Genomic DNA, 14681 nt, shown 5'->3' with positions numbered 1-14681 from the left:
TGTTCACATTAGTTTTTTCCCCCTTTTCAGCCCCACTTTTACTTTTTTAAAAAATATTTATTTATTTATTTGGCTGCACTGGGTCTTAGTTCTGGCATGTGGGATCTTAGTAGCGGCATGCGGCATCTTTCGTTGTGGTGTGCAGGCTCAGTAGTTGCGGCACAAGGGCTCTCTAGTTGTGGCGCATGGGCCCTAGAGCACTCGGGCTTAGTTGCCCCGCAGCATGTGGAATCTTAGTTCCCCAACCAGGGATCGAACCCGTGTCCCCTGCATTGGAAGGTGGATTCTTAACCACTGGACCATCAGGGAAGTCCCCCTACTGTTACTTTGAATGTTGGGTTGATAGTTAATTACTTGAAAGAGATAGGATAGAAACAGATGAGGGAGAAGATGAGGAAAAAAAAACCACAAAATTCTGCCACAGTGAAGATAAACATAAAATGAAGCAGTGCGAATACAGGATATGACTGGCAGGGAATTTATATTTTTCACAAATAACTCTTTTGCAAAAAAGGCAAAAAAGGGGGTAAAACCCAGACCATTTAATTATTCTTACCCAAGAAGACAGACTTTTAACTGCGTTTATCTTAAAAAGCCACCAATAATAATCTGGAAATAGTTACTCTGATAGCCACTTAGCCTTAATTTTTAATAGTTTCTCATGCTTCTGTACTTTATTATTATATTCCTGTTCTCCTTTAAAGCATCTAAAACAAAAACTCAGCATATAACAAATACTTGTTGATTAGCTGATTAGGAAAAACACAAGAAAAACATTTAAACAGAATGTTTTATTGACTTTAGGTCAGCTGGGAACAATTACCTGCATTTATGCTTTATGATATTTCATCTCATTGGAAAAAAAGATAAATGTTAGAGACTTCTCACTTTCATATACTTGCTGCTCTGGGTTGAGAAAAGGTTCAGCTCTTTCCTGCAATATGTGTTTCAGTACTACAACTCATCAACGAAAGGTGTATGCCCCAAATTTCCACTTGCTGCCATTGACTTCCGGCCAGAAACAAACTTCTTTGCAGCCTTTAAGTAAACAAACAAAACAAGACAGAAAGTTAACAGAAATAAGCAAGTAGATAAACTTCTGTTCCTTTGAGTATTTCATCCTATGTGTGACTGAGCAAGTGTGGTGCTCTAAATATGAGCGTAGCTGTTAAAGAGGGAAAAGGAAAACCCTTCTGACGTTGCAAAATAGGGCAGAGTCTCCTTGAGCAGAGCTGTACTTCCCTGCTTTGGTATTGCAATGGCAAATAGTCTGAGTCAATAAAAATACACTGATTGTTAACTTAGAAGTTACACTTTATATCCTAGTATTCTTTATGCCGCTACTTTGAGTCCAAAGGCTGGTTGTTTAGGTTAAGTGCAATACCACGAGGAGCAGTCCCACATTATCTCAGGTCAGCTTTTTTTTTTTTTTTTTTTTTTTATGGCTGTGTTGGGTCTTCGTTTCTGTGCGAGGGCTTTCTTTAGTTGCGGCAAGCGGGGGCCACTCTTCATTGCAGTGCGCGGGGCCTCTCACTGTCGCGGCCTCTCTTGTTGTGGAGCACAGGCTCCAGACGCGCAGGCTCAGTAGTTGTGGCTCACGGGCCTAGTTGCTCCGCGGCATGTGGGATCTTCCCAGACCAGGGCTCGAACCCGTGTCCCCTGCATTGGCAGGCAGATTCTCAACCACTGCGCCACCAGGGAAGCCCAGGTCAGCTTTTTTAATAAAGAGACAGTGTTGCAGGCAGCTGGGTTGGACTCACATGATAGTGTGGTATATAAGATGAGGACAGCCATTTGGAAGAGTATGTAATGATGAACTTATGGGCCAAGTGAAATCAAGTCAGGGTTGCTATCTTAAAATAGCCTGCTTCTTTTTTTCTATCCCCAAGGGGAGACCCCTTGGTGAGAAGATGGTTAAGACCTTGACCATGGAAGGGGAGTTGGCATTTTTAATAGAGAAAGGACTGATTTTGGGTTCATTCTGTAGTTCACGTACTTGTTAGGCATAGCAGGGAATACAAAGAGGTATAAGACATAGTCCTTGCCCTCAAAACAACTCAATTTTATAGGAAACAATATATGTGAAAATAAAAAAAAATAAGAGCAGGGGCAGGAGAAGGTCTTAGGTTGAGAAGACTAAAGAAAATCTTGAGATGGTAGATCATGAAAGATTGGCAGGATAGAGAGTTTATTTCTTAGGAGTGAGGAGGAAAATACCAAACTCAACAATTAGGTTGAATCGTATGAAACTGCCAATATTTGACTCTTCTTGACCTTTAAGAATTTAAAATGGTTTAACCTAATGGTAATTTAGTTGCATGAGGAAGATACATCACCCTGAGTTGACAAGGAAGCTATCTGCAGATATGGGGATGAGCCCTTCTGCCTCCACACCAGGTACATAGGCACCAAACACCACGAGAACAGAATATACAGCCCAAGGAAGCTTACGCATTCCTTCTGAAACTGGATCATTAAGGACAAGTTATTTGATGTTAAATAAATTTTCATTTGCTTACATTTATGACATCAGCGTCAGCTACCGAGTCAATCTGCTGAAGGACTGTGGATGGCGGCACATATGAACCAGCAACTAGAGCCTGGGACCCAACTTCATCCAGGAAACCCTCAGAAGACTCCACTGACATTAGGTACCCAGCTTTCAGCTTGTTCCTGTCCAATAAAAGGTGTGTAACTAAGGCAGACGCCAGTTTTATAGAGCAAGGCAAAGTATGTTCCCAAACCCTTAAACATGTTCGGGTAAATACGCAAACTAACAGCTTTGAAATCTTACAGTGCTAAAGGTCTCCATTCTATTTCTTCAATTCACCAACTATTTTAGATACATTTTTGGTCATGGTTTTAGGCGTCTCTGTTAAAGAACATCCCTATGTGGGCTCTTCTCACTGTCCCTTTAGCAGAATGCTGTGTGCTGATAATATAACTTCCCTTAACCCCACCCCCAGCCCATTTGTGTGCTGGGATTTGTCTCACTGAGGGTAGGGCAAGTGGGGAAGGACAGTATAGGTCTTATAAGTCCCTGTAGCTTAAATATGGGTACAAAAACATCAATTTGAAATAAAACAAAATCCAATTCATAATTATCCCAGAAAGAAATTGATGTTCAATAAGGCACTTGAGTTATTTAGCTCAAACTAATCTCCTTGGCACTCTGTAGCAAGACTTCCATTTAAACATAATTACAATTTAATGTAGCAATTTTACCACACTGTCCACTTAACTGAAAAAAGATTTTACCTGCAATAAACTTTACCAAGTGATTATTAGTTTGTCCCTTCAGCAATGACACCTTACTTTCTCTCTTTCACTATAGGAGGACTAAGAACCTTACAAAAAAAGTATCAACTCCATCAAAATGGCAGAAAATAAATATATTTTGACATTAATAACCAAAATTCCATTTTCTAAATGTTGCTGTACCTGGTAAGAACTGTGCTACACTTATTAAGAAAACACATTTTCTTAAATAAATTAGATTTGAAACAGATTTCTCCTAAGCTTATCCATTGTTTCAATTTATTATAAGGTTTGTTTCTGATGCAATCATGCAGAGCTCCATCCTATCGATCCTTGGTTCCATGTATACAATATTTAATAAATTGTGTTGCACTTCTTTGAGAGATGCACTTCTTAGTGTGTTCAGTATAACAAAAGTAATAATACTAATGAGAACAGAAATGGTAAAAGATTGTTCCCTCCTGGGTTGTAATTCACCCTGTCATATTTCCTTGTGGGCAATACTGAACGATCATGAAGACCTCTGGAGTTTTAGGATTCACATTCTGAATTGTCCTAAATGGATGGAGTCAAATTTAAATGTTTTAAACTCCTGTATGAAAACGCAAGCTGATTTCCAACTCTGTCCAAAGTCTGTCTCTTTTAGAGAAACTCCCAGAGCTACTGAGTTAAGAGGTTGTTAGCACTTTCAATGAGGACAGTGGGAATTTAAAAATCACCAAATAGGAGACAGATATTGCAATCTTTTAATCAGATATATTTTTTGGTCTATCAAATCAGTAAAGAGGAAAAAGTTGCCAATGGTTATGGTAGAATAGGCACTCTCATATATACTGACGATGTGCGTATCAACTGGTAAAACCTTTCAACATTGTGACTCCAAAATATAAAAATAAAAATATTACATAAACACAAACATATATTTTAATGCACAGCCTTTCATTATAATGTTTATAACTCTTGGCCCAGTTGCTAATCTATACCAAGAAAGTAATATGAAATACAAAAATGTTTTAAAACCCAAAGATATCCTTTATAGTTTATAATTTCCAACTGCCAACTTGTTGAAAATGTCCAACAAGTATATTTTGACACACCAATTAAAATTGTTTATGACAAATTTTTAGTAATAAAAATAAATGGAATAAATGCAAACAGCATTATAATGTTAAAAAAAGAGAAGAATCATTGGTAGGGAATGAAAAATAATTTTTGTCTTTCTTTGTGTTTGTAATTTTCAATTTCTACAATAAACACTAATAAGTATTATTTATTAACAAGTATATATACAATATTAACAATTATGTTTAAAAATGGTCAAGAAAATAATCAAAATGTTAACAATTATATCTCTAGGGGGTAGGAGTATATTTCCCTTTCCTTTTAAATACTTTTCTGTACCTTTCAATCCTTTTGTGTATTTATTACAATAGTGTTGTAACTAGAAAAAATACAACTTTCAAATAATTGAAACATGAAACATTAATATTGAAACTTACTTGGCAACTTGGACATCTGTATTAGAAAGGTTTCCTTGAGCAACTGTTTTTACCTGGTTATAGGCAGCCTTGATAACCTAGGATAGACAAGTAAAAGCTGGTCATCTTTGATCAGTGCCAAAGTCTGCTGCAGCATTCAAATGCTCCTCTACTGAGGCAAAAACAAAAGATGGAAGGTTAGTTCCAGAGAAACAGTATAGTGTCCATTTGGAATTCTTAAGTCACTACGTGCTGCTTACTCTTCCAATGTTTCATAAAGCAGCTGTTTGTACAATATCCAAGTGGCCAAGTTTCTTAACAAACGTTAAGTGGCAGAGGGCAGAGGATAGCAGTAGGGTTTAGGAAAAGAAAACTCAGGGATTTATAATTGCCTACAAAGAACAAGCACCTCAAAAATTTCTCAAGACTCTCAAAGTATCATGTAATTAATACTGCTATCTCTTACTATTCACTAAGAAAAAAGTAGTAATCCATACACAGCCAATCGTTAAAGCCTGTCCATACCTGGAGTGCTAGAGTCATGAAGGAATCAAGTTCTAGTGATGTGGGTGGGTACTTGGTAAATATATGTTGAATAAATAAATTAATAATAAACCTGGCCCGTGATTTTCTCCATCCCAACCCTGGCACCATTCTGGGTCTGCTACTTACTGTTCTTCCTAATCACCTAAACTCTAGGACCTTCATTTCCCCTCCAGGTGAGCTACCCATTTCCATAGCCATACCCCAGACCTGCACATAACCTAGATCTGACCTACCTCTGAAATCCTCAATTCCAAGACCTCTGGCCTAAGTCTTTAATCATGCTATCCTTATCTTCCATTTTATCAACATCTCTAGTTCCTTGATTTGTCCACTTTCAATCTATCAGGTCCCCCTGGCTTCACTTCTTTAGCCTAAATCCATGAATCATCTCTTCAATCACTCTTGCCAGTGTTTCCAACTTCCTGCCATCTTTTCATACTTCTGACCTGCCTACTTTGCAGGATTCCAGCCTGGGATCAACCCTACTGCCTGCCTCCTCCATTTCTGCATTAGGCTAGACGTCTGACTGTACTATGAATTTGTGGTCACTTATCTCAAGGAGACATCTGTACTGCTGTTATGCTCATTCTGTGTGCACCTAGCCACTCATCTGTCCTAAACCTCGATACTTTCTTTAAACTCTCCTCCCTTCTCTTATTCTCAAAACATGACTTAGCCTCCTACCTCACCAGGGATGTACTTCCTCATCTTCCCGACATCCTCTTCTCCCATTAGCCTTTGTGTCCAAGGCTAAAATGTCCGATTGTACTTTGGATCCTGCTTGCTCTTGCTTTTTCAGACTTGATCCATCTATAATTTATCTCCTATATTCGCTCCAATTTTCTTTCCTTTCAGTGTGAATGTCTCTTCCTACTTAATCTCTCAGTGGAAACTCTCCTAAAACTACCACCCACCTCCTTGCAAGTCTAAGCTCCACCTGCCTGCACCAACTTTGTATTTCTTTCTTCCCATTCATTCCTTAATATTATAAATTTTAGTTCACTTCCAATACTCTGATAAAAACTGATAGTATCACCAATATTATCCTAGTTTGCTAAAACTACCAGACCTCTCTGTGGTAACTAAAGGGATGTTAATCCAAAGTAGATTGAAACAGTGTTAACCATTCTCTCTTTCCTGGCCTCCAAACATGCCAGTTTCTCTTCTTTTTCTTTCTGTCTTTTTTGGCCATTTTCCTTAGCTCGACCTTCAGTTTTCTTCTCCTCCAACCTTTCACATGTAACCCTGACTTCAACACACTCTTTATAATGAGGACTCCCAGTATACATCTTGGCCTTGACCTCAACTGAGTTCTCCATTTAGATATCCCAGAGACAACTCAATGCCACATGTCCACACAGAACGAAAATACCAAGGAAACATTTCCTCCCTCTTTTCTGGAAGCATCAGTATATGATGCTTCATTTTTAACTTTCCTCCACAGTAGATAACACTTTAATGATATTACACTATACAGAACTCTGATAAATCAAGGCATTCAAACATTCCATGTTCTTACTAAAAATATGTTAATGGGGGAAAAAATCTTGTGAGAATTGATGAGTTTGCAACTTACATCTCCAGCAGCTGCAGCCTGCGAGATAGTGTAAATCCCAAAGAGTCCAGAATCTGAGTAACTGGCATTAAAAGCGGAAACCTGAAAATATAATGAAACTTTACTGTATGTCATTCTACCAGGTAAAACAGGGCACAATTTCCCTAAGGCTGTCTAGACAAAAACGTATTCCTTCACAGTAGAAGCAAAGACATGGATTACTATTTCACTTAAATGGTTCTATTAAGGACTGAGGTGTTCTATATACAGGTTACCTCTTTCACAACTGTAATGTTTTAACTTTTCTCATTTAACTCTTTCTAAAACGACGGCTCACTTTCCTTGGTATTTTCTAACCTTTTGATGATTAAAAGTTAATGCAAACATTAACTTGTGAACATTACTACTGTATATTCAGTACAGCTGAGTGGTATAAATCATGGGCTTTGGCATTAGACAAACCTGCTTTCTTCCCTCTGCTGTTGGTGGTGACTTCCTTTTCACCAATTCGCTTTCACTTCTCCTATAGACTAAAGTTAAAGGGTTAGGAAACAAATTTCTGCTTAGTATCTATTATTCAGATGTCCAAGGGAGCAAGAAATTTAGCCTCTGGAAAACAGGGTATTTCTGTCTGTAGTCTGAGTAGAGTGTTAAGTTCCTTAAGGTGGACATGACACCCTAGTAAAGTGCTTTTCAGTGTTTATGTGGACCGTTTACATAAGGATCACTTGATTTGTTATTAAAAATGTAGACTTTCAGGTTCCCACAACAGATCTACTCACTCAGATCACTAAAGATGCAGTCTGGGATTCCGAATTTTAAACTAGTGTTCCAGATGAAGTTTGAAAACCATTGGTTCGGCCCATATGAAGCATACAAAGATATGCACTTCAATCACCTGAACTTTAATTCTGAGACTAACTAGTCATCCTCCAAATTTCTGGCCAAATTCTGAAGTAGTAATTTCTATTAATTTTTTTTTTTTTTTTGTGGATTTATCTTTTAAATTTATTTATTTATTTATTTAATTTTGGCTGCATTGGGTCTTCATTGCTGCGTGCGGGTTTCCTCTAGTTGCGGAGAGCGGGGGCTGCTCTTCCTTGCGGTGCCTGGGCTTCTAATTGCGGTGGCTTCTCTTGTTGCAGAGCACGGGCTCTAGGTGCGCAGGCTTCGGTGGTTGTGGTGTGTGGGCTCAGTAGTTGTGGCTCACAGGCTCTAGAGTGCGGGCTCAGTAGTTGTGGCATGTGGGCCTAGTTGCTCCGCGGCATGTGGGATCTTCCCAGACCAGGGCTTGAACCAGTGTCCCCTGCATTGGCAGGCGGATTCTTAACCACTGCGCCACCAGGGAAGTCCCAGGAATTTCTATTAAATTATGTCACTGGATTAGATTAAACTCCAACTACCCAAAGCATCATTAACATTCAATGGTGAAGAGTAAAGCATGAAGAAAAGAAAACAGAGTAGACCATGAACCAGGAGAAAGAAAATCTGGAGAAAATCTAATTTAGGACTAGGACTAATTTAAGATAATGGTTTTCGGGAGTTCCCCGGTGGTCCAGTGGGTAAGACTCTGAGCTGCAGGGGGCCTGGGTTCGATCCCTGGTCGGGGAACTAGATCCCATGTGCATGCCGCAACTAAGAAGCCCACACGCTGCAACTAAGAAGCCCGCATGCTGCAACTAAAAGATCCCGCATGCTACAACTAAACATGCCGCAATGAAGATCCCACGTGCCACAACTAGGACCTGGTGCAGCCAAAATAAATAAACTTAAAAAAAAAAAATAAGATAATGGTTTTCAAACTGTGCTCCAGGGAACTCTAAGGCTCTGTACAGAAGATTCCAAGGGTTTCACTGTCAAGTAAGCCTTCTAAACTTCTTTAAAAGCAAAAACTTTTGTGTTGGGCATTGCAGCTGGGAAATGGCACTGATGAAAAAGGCTCCTCTGCTAAAAAAAAAAAAAGTCTGACACTACCACTAAAGTATTAAACAGAGGAATAAAAAGAGAAGATGACTGATTTTAATTTTAATTTTCACCATTAAGTGTCAAATGGCCAAAGACTTACTGAGGCATAAACCTACCTGTGCCATGTACTATTGCTGAAATTATGAACGATACTTAATCCTACAATTTAGTACATTTGTTTTTTTTTTTTTTTTCATTTGTTACTTTTTAAAGATATCATTGAAGGTCACACGGGGCATTACATTGGGCAAACTATCGTCACTCATTAAATATTTTGCCGGTGACATTTTACATTCTCTTGATTTGAGTATCATTATTTTGAAAGCTTTAGCACTTTCCTCACTGTCATAAAAAGGTGTCTTCTAAGGCAACATAACTTTGGTTATGGTTAAATGTCATTTTTCTCTTTTAACTTAATCTCAAGCTGGAGGAGCAGGTCTGTAAGTAATTTCTTGCTGTATATCTTGTACACTTGGTTGGAAAACATGAAGAGCAGTGAAATTCAGGAAGTAGCCACAAGAATAGAAGGGGACAGAGGAAATCAGAAAAAAAGACTAATTAGAATCTAGGGGAATGTTTACTATCTAAAACTTTATTCTAAAGGGAACTGAAGTGTGAATTTCTGACTTTTTAAGCATTCAATTCTTCTTTTTATATTAGAATAACAGTAAGTTTTTGATAGACCCACTAAGGTACTAAAATTAAGCCTGGCTGTCTCTTCAGTTTTACAAAGATTTTCTTTGTGTTCATCTTAATTTTTTTTTCTTTTGGCCACACCACGTGGCATGCGGGATCTTAGTTCCCTGACCAGGGATAGAACTCGTGCCGCCTGCGGTGGAAGCGCACAGAGTCTTAACCACTGGACCACCAGAGAAGCCCCTCATCTTAAATTTTAAAAGCAGATTAACATTAAGAGCAAGTATCAGGACTACATTGTAAACACTAAGCCTGTGAAAACAAAAGGAGAGATAGCAACTGTTCAGACTCACATCAAATGGCTGGTGAATTCCCTTGGCAACAGCTTGGTATAGAGAGCTGGTGGCATTGCTGCCCCTCTTAACATGTGGTCCAGCACCGAGGACATGCTGGAGAACACTAAACGCATTTGCTTCTGCACTTCCTGCAGCAGCACTTTCTGCTACAAGAGCAGCATGGACGAGACTGTCTCCATTCTGTTCTCGAATTTCACCTGGGGCCAGGTAAGGCAAGAGCGAAGAAAGTGGCTTTTGGTTTTATTCTTCAATATTCTCTACAACACAGTATTAACCCATTAAGATTAAGCTTTTCCCTGGCCTGGTGCTCTCCTTGCTATCCTGCCCTTCCCCCAACACATACACAAACATGTTTAATACATAACACTCAAGCAATCTAATTCTTTCTTTCCACATTGATACTATTTGGTAGTAAATAATCAGGCCTATTATACTCCAATATGCTACTGGGGGGAGAGGTGGCACCCTGGTAAATTAACCTTAATGGAACAAAACGCTTACCTCCACGGTACTTGGTCTTTGCACCAGATAAACCAAGCCCACCCCTCATGTTGAGAAACTGTTCAGCAACTTGCTTTAGAACAGGATGACTCACACCTATTTCAAAAGAAACAAAAACTAGAACCAGAATTTCTAAAACACAATTGTAAAACACGATTTTAAAAATACATCATTATACAATTCAAATATTACAAAAATAAACAGTAAAGAAAATAACAGCCTCCCATAATGCCACTCTTCCAGAAATATGCATTTACAGCTTTACTATATATTCATCTAGAACTTTTTCTATGCAAATATTAATATTATCCTTTTTATTTTTAAAATGGTGTCATTCTATTGATATTGTTTCTAACTTGTCTTTTGTAATTTACATCTAAGTGAATGGACTACACCAAACATTTAATGGTTATAAAGAATTTTATTATATGGATATACCATCATTTATTTAATCAATCTCTTCTTGAGGGACATGAGTATGCTTCTAATAGTTGGCTATTAAAACAATATGGCAATGTGCATCAAAAGACATTTTCAAAAGAGTGAAAAGATAATCCACAAAATGGGAAAAAATCTGGTAAGGATTAGTATCCAGAATATATAAAGAACTCTTATAACTCAACAATTAAAAAAAAAAACCAACCCAATTAAAAAATGGGCAAGGGACTTGAATAAGCATTTCTCCAAATAAGATATATAGACGGCCAAAAAGCACAAAAAAATACGTTCAATGTTATCATTCACTATGGAAATACATATCAAAACCACAATGAGACACTACTTCACACCCATTAGGATGGCCATAATCAAAGACAGATAGTAAGTGTTGATAAGAATGTGGAGAAATTGGAACCCTTGTGCACTGCTGATGGAACGTAAAATGGTTCCACTGCTTTGGACAACAGTCTGGCAGTTCTTCAAATGGTTAAACAGAGAGATACCCTATCCTGGCAATTCTACTCCTAGGTATACACCCAAAAGAATGAAAAAGATGTTTTGTTTAAAAACTTATATATGAATGTTTATATTCATAAAAGCCAAAACATTCAGGAACAACCCAAATGTCCAGCTAATGAATGAATAACAAAATGTGGTAATGAAATATATTTTTCAGCCAGAAAAGGGAATGGAACATTGGTACATGCTACAATATGGATGGACTTTGAAAACATTATGCTAAGTGACTAAGTGAAAGAAGCCAGTTACAAAGGCTATTATTGTATAATTCCCTTTATATGAAATGTCCAGAACAGTCAGCTCTATACAGACAGAAAGGAGATTAATGGTTGCCAGAGGCAAGGAGGAGGTGGAACGAGGAGTGACTGCTAATGAGTATGGGGTTTCTTTTGGGGATGGTGAAAATGTTCTGAAATTAGATAGTGACAATAGTTGCACAACTCTGTGAGTACACTAAAAACCACAAACTGTACACTTTAAACAGGTGAATTTTATGGCATGTGAATTATACCTCAATTAAGCTGTTATTTATAAAACAAATGAACAAAAACCCAATACTGCAAATAATATTCTCATGCAACTATTTTGTAAACTTGATCAAATGTTTCTGCAGGGTAAATTCTTAAACGTAAATGCTGGGCCTAAGAGAATAAACAATTACAATTTTAATATATTAAAACAGACCTCCAGGGACTTCCCTGGTAGCACAGTGGTTAAGAATCCACCTGCTGATGCAGGGGACACGGGTTCAATCCCTGGTCCGGGAAGATCCTACATGCTGTGGAGCAACAACTACTAAGCCCGTGCGCCACAACTACTGAGGCTGTGCTCTAGAGCCCGTGAGCCACAACTACTGAGGCTACGTGCTTCAACTACTGAAGCCCGCACGCCTAGAGCCCGTGCTCCGCAACAAGAGAAGCCACTGTAATGAGAAGCCTGCGCACCACAACGAAGAGTAGCCCCCACTCACAACTAGAGAAAGCCCGCGTGCAGCAACAAAGACCCAACGCAGCCAAAAAAAAAAAAAAGACCTCCAAAAATGTACCATTTTACACTCCCACCAATAATTTTTGAGAGTGCCTATTTCTCCATACCATGGTTAATACTGGGCAGTGTCAATCTTTTAATTTTTGTCAATTTCACAGATTAAAAATTTTTTAGTTATTATATCTTTTACAATAATTGGCCATACACACACACACACAAACACACACACACACACACACACACACACTTTCCCCACGAATTGGTTGTTCATGCCCTTTGTCTATTTTTCTACTAAATTGTACTTAAAACGAAGCAAAACAAAAACAAAAGCTCTTTGTAAAAGCTCTTTGCTTAGAGAAATCTGCCCTTTGTCATAGCTTTTGCAAATACTGTAATGAATTTGAAAGCCAGTGCTTTAAAAAGTTAAATGCTGGATTCTGCTTAAAAATAAAAAAGACTAGCTATTTTTTTTTTTCAGAGTTGGGGAGGATTTATTTATATGCTATAAAGCTGTGTTGGGGAAGTTTTATTTTTTTTTAATTTTATTGACGTATAGTTGATTTACAATGTTGTGTTAATTTCCGCTATAAAGTGACTCAGTTATACATATATATATTCTTTTCATATTCTTTTCCATTATGGTTTATCACAGGATATTGAATATAGTTCTCTGTGCTATACAGTGGGACCTTGTTGTTTATCCATTCTACATATAATAGTTTGCACCTACTAATCCCAAACTCCCAATCCTTCCCTCCCCCATCCCCCTCCCCCTTGGCAACCATAAGTCTGTTCTCTATATGTGAGTCTGTTTCTATTTCATAGATATGTTCATTTGTGTCGTATTTTAGATTCTATGTATAAGTGATATATGGTTATTTGTCTTTCTCTTTCTGACTTACTTCGCTTAGTATGATAATCTCTACGTACATCCATGTTGCTGCAAATGGCATTATTTCATTCTTTTTAATGGCTGAGTAATATTCTATTGTATATATGTACCACATCTTCTTTATCCATTCATCTGTCAATGGACATTTAGGTTGTTTCCATGAAAGACTAGCTATTAAAATCCTATCACATACTGACTTTCTGACATAAACAGAGGATGAGTTCTGAAATTTTGTTCAATCCTGTGTTCACATAATTATAGCTTAAAGGACTACTCTTTTTTTTTTTAATGACTCACATTGAGACAGTGAAACAATACTTTTATTCATAACTATGAGTGCAACATTTAATAGTAGCACATCTTAGAGTTTCTCTTTTTTCAATTAACCACTTTCTAGAATGAGACAGAACAACATAATGGAGAATTGTATAATCAGAATTTAAGAAAATACCCAAGTGAGTATATTATAAATTGAGGCTGGTTACCTATATAGTGACAGAATTACAATGCACTGGAAAGGTGTCCCATCCCCTACCACACCAAATTATAAAGGAAAAGTCAGCAGCCTCAGTGAATTTTCTGACTATCTACCACTTTCTCTGGGAGCCAAGAACCATGGAACTGTAAATTATCTAGATATCGATCTATATATAACTATAAAAGATGTATATATACATAGTCAGTTACATATGATAGTACCTGATTTTACAGAGCTTCAAGGATAATTCTACCTCCTCATTGAATAAGTTAGTCACATGTTTCACTATCTGCCAAGTCATACTTCTTTTTTTGTAACTGAAGATTTACAATGTTGTGTTAGTTTCTGGTATACAGCAAAGTGATTCAGTTATAAATATTCTTTTCCATTATGGTTTATTACAGGATATTGAATATAGTTTCCTGTGCTATACAATAGGATCTTGTTGTTTATCCATTCTATATATAACAGTTTATATCTGCTATTCCCAAACTCCCAATCCAACCCTCCCCTGTCCCCCTCCCCGCTGGCAACCAAAAGTCTGTTTTCTATGTCTGTGACTTAAAAAAACCACTCTTAAAAGAAGCAAACTGACATGCAGGCAATTCCCAACTTACCAAGTCCAATCAAAGCCATTCTTGCACTTGTAAAATGATTCTGTACATAGTCATGTAACTGAGGAAGTAAAAACATTTATTAGGTTATATTGGTATAAATATAAAAAGCTATAAAAACGTGAAACTGCAGTTCAGCAGAAGATAAATACTCACGCTTAAAAGCTGCCGTAATGAACTATAAGGGACTACTTAGTACTGAATTAAACTGAGCTTTTAAAAACCATTGCTTAAAAAGAACTAGAACTTAATGTGGTGATAGTTATGTAACTCTGTGAATATAATAAAAACCACTGAATTGTGCATTTTAAATGGGTGAACTGTATGGTATGTGAATTACATCTCAATGAAGCTGTTAATGGAAAAAAAAACAGAATTAAAAATTAGAGCACACATTGGCTTGAACTTGAAGATATGGGACTAAGTTTATGATTTTTATTATAATGTGATTTAAGTAG

General features: G+C 37.5%; 1 protein-coding gene across 1 annotated transcript in view; it reads right to left on the bottom strand.

Moving 5' to 3' along the window:
- Window positions 1-772: 772 nt before the first annotated feature.
- Window positions 773-14681, bottom strand: part of LOC118881386 (cytochrome b-c1 complex subunit 2, mitochondrial) — a 31303-nt gene continuing 17394 nt past the window's right edge. The window contains exons 8-14 of the mRNA XM_036826258.1: window positions 14227-14284; window positions 10296-10391; window positions 9792-9991; window positions 6859-6939; window positions 4758-4834; window positions 2520-2673; window positions 773-1038 (exon numbers count right to left, since the gene is read on the bottom strand). Coding sequence (XP_036682153.1) covers window positions 955-1038; window positions 2520-2673; window positions 4758-4834; window positions 6859-6939; window positions 9792-9991; window positions 10296-10391; window positions 14227-14284 — 750 coding nt within the window. The 3' untranslated portion in view covers window positions 773-954. The remainder of the gene's footprint in view (window positions 1039-2519; window positions 2674-4757; window positions 4835-6858; window positions 6940-9791; window positions 9992-10295; window positions 10392-14226; window positions 14285-14681) is intronic.

The sequence above is a fragment of the Balaenoptera musculus genome, chromosome 15 (assembly GCF_009873245.2).
Source record: "Balaenoptera musculus isolate JJ_BM4_2016_0621 chromosome 15, mBalMus1.pri.v3, whole genome shotgun sequence".
NCBI lineage: Eukaryota > Metazoa > Chordata > Mammalia > Artiodactyla > Balaenopteridae > Balaenoptera > Balaenoptera musculus.
Note: the sequence above shows the minus strand (reverse complement) of the source record. Positions and strands in the feature narration are given on the sequence as shown.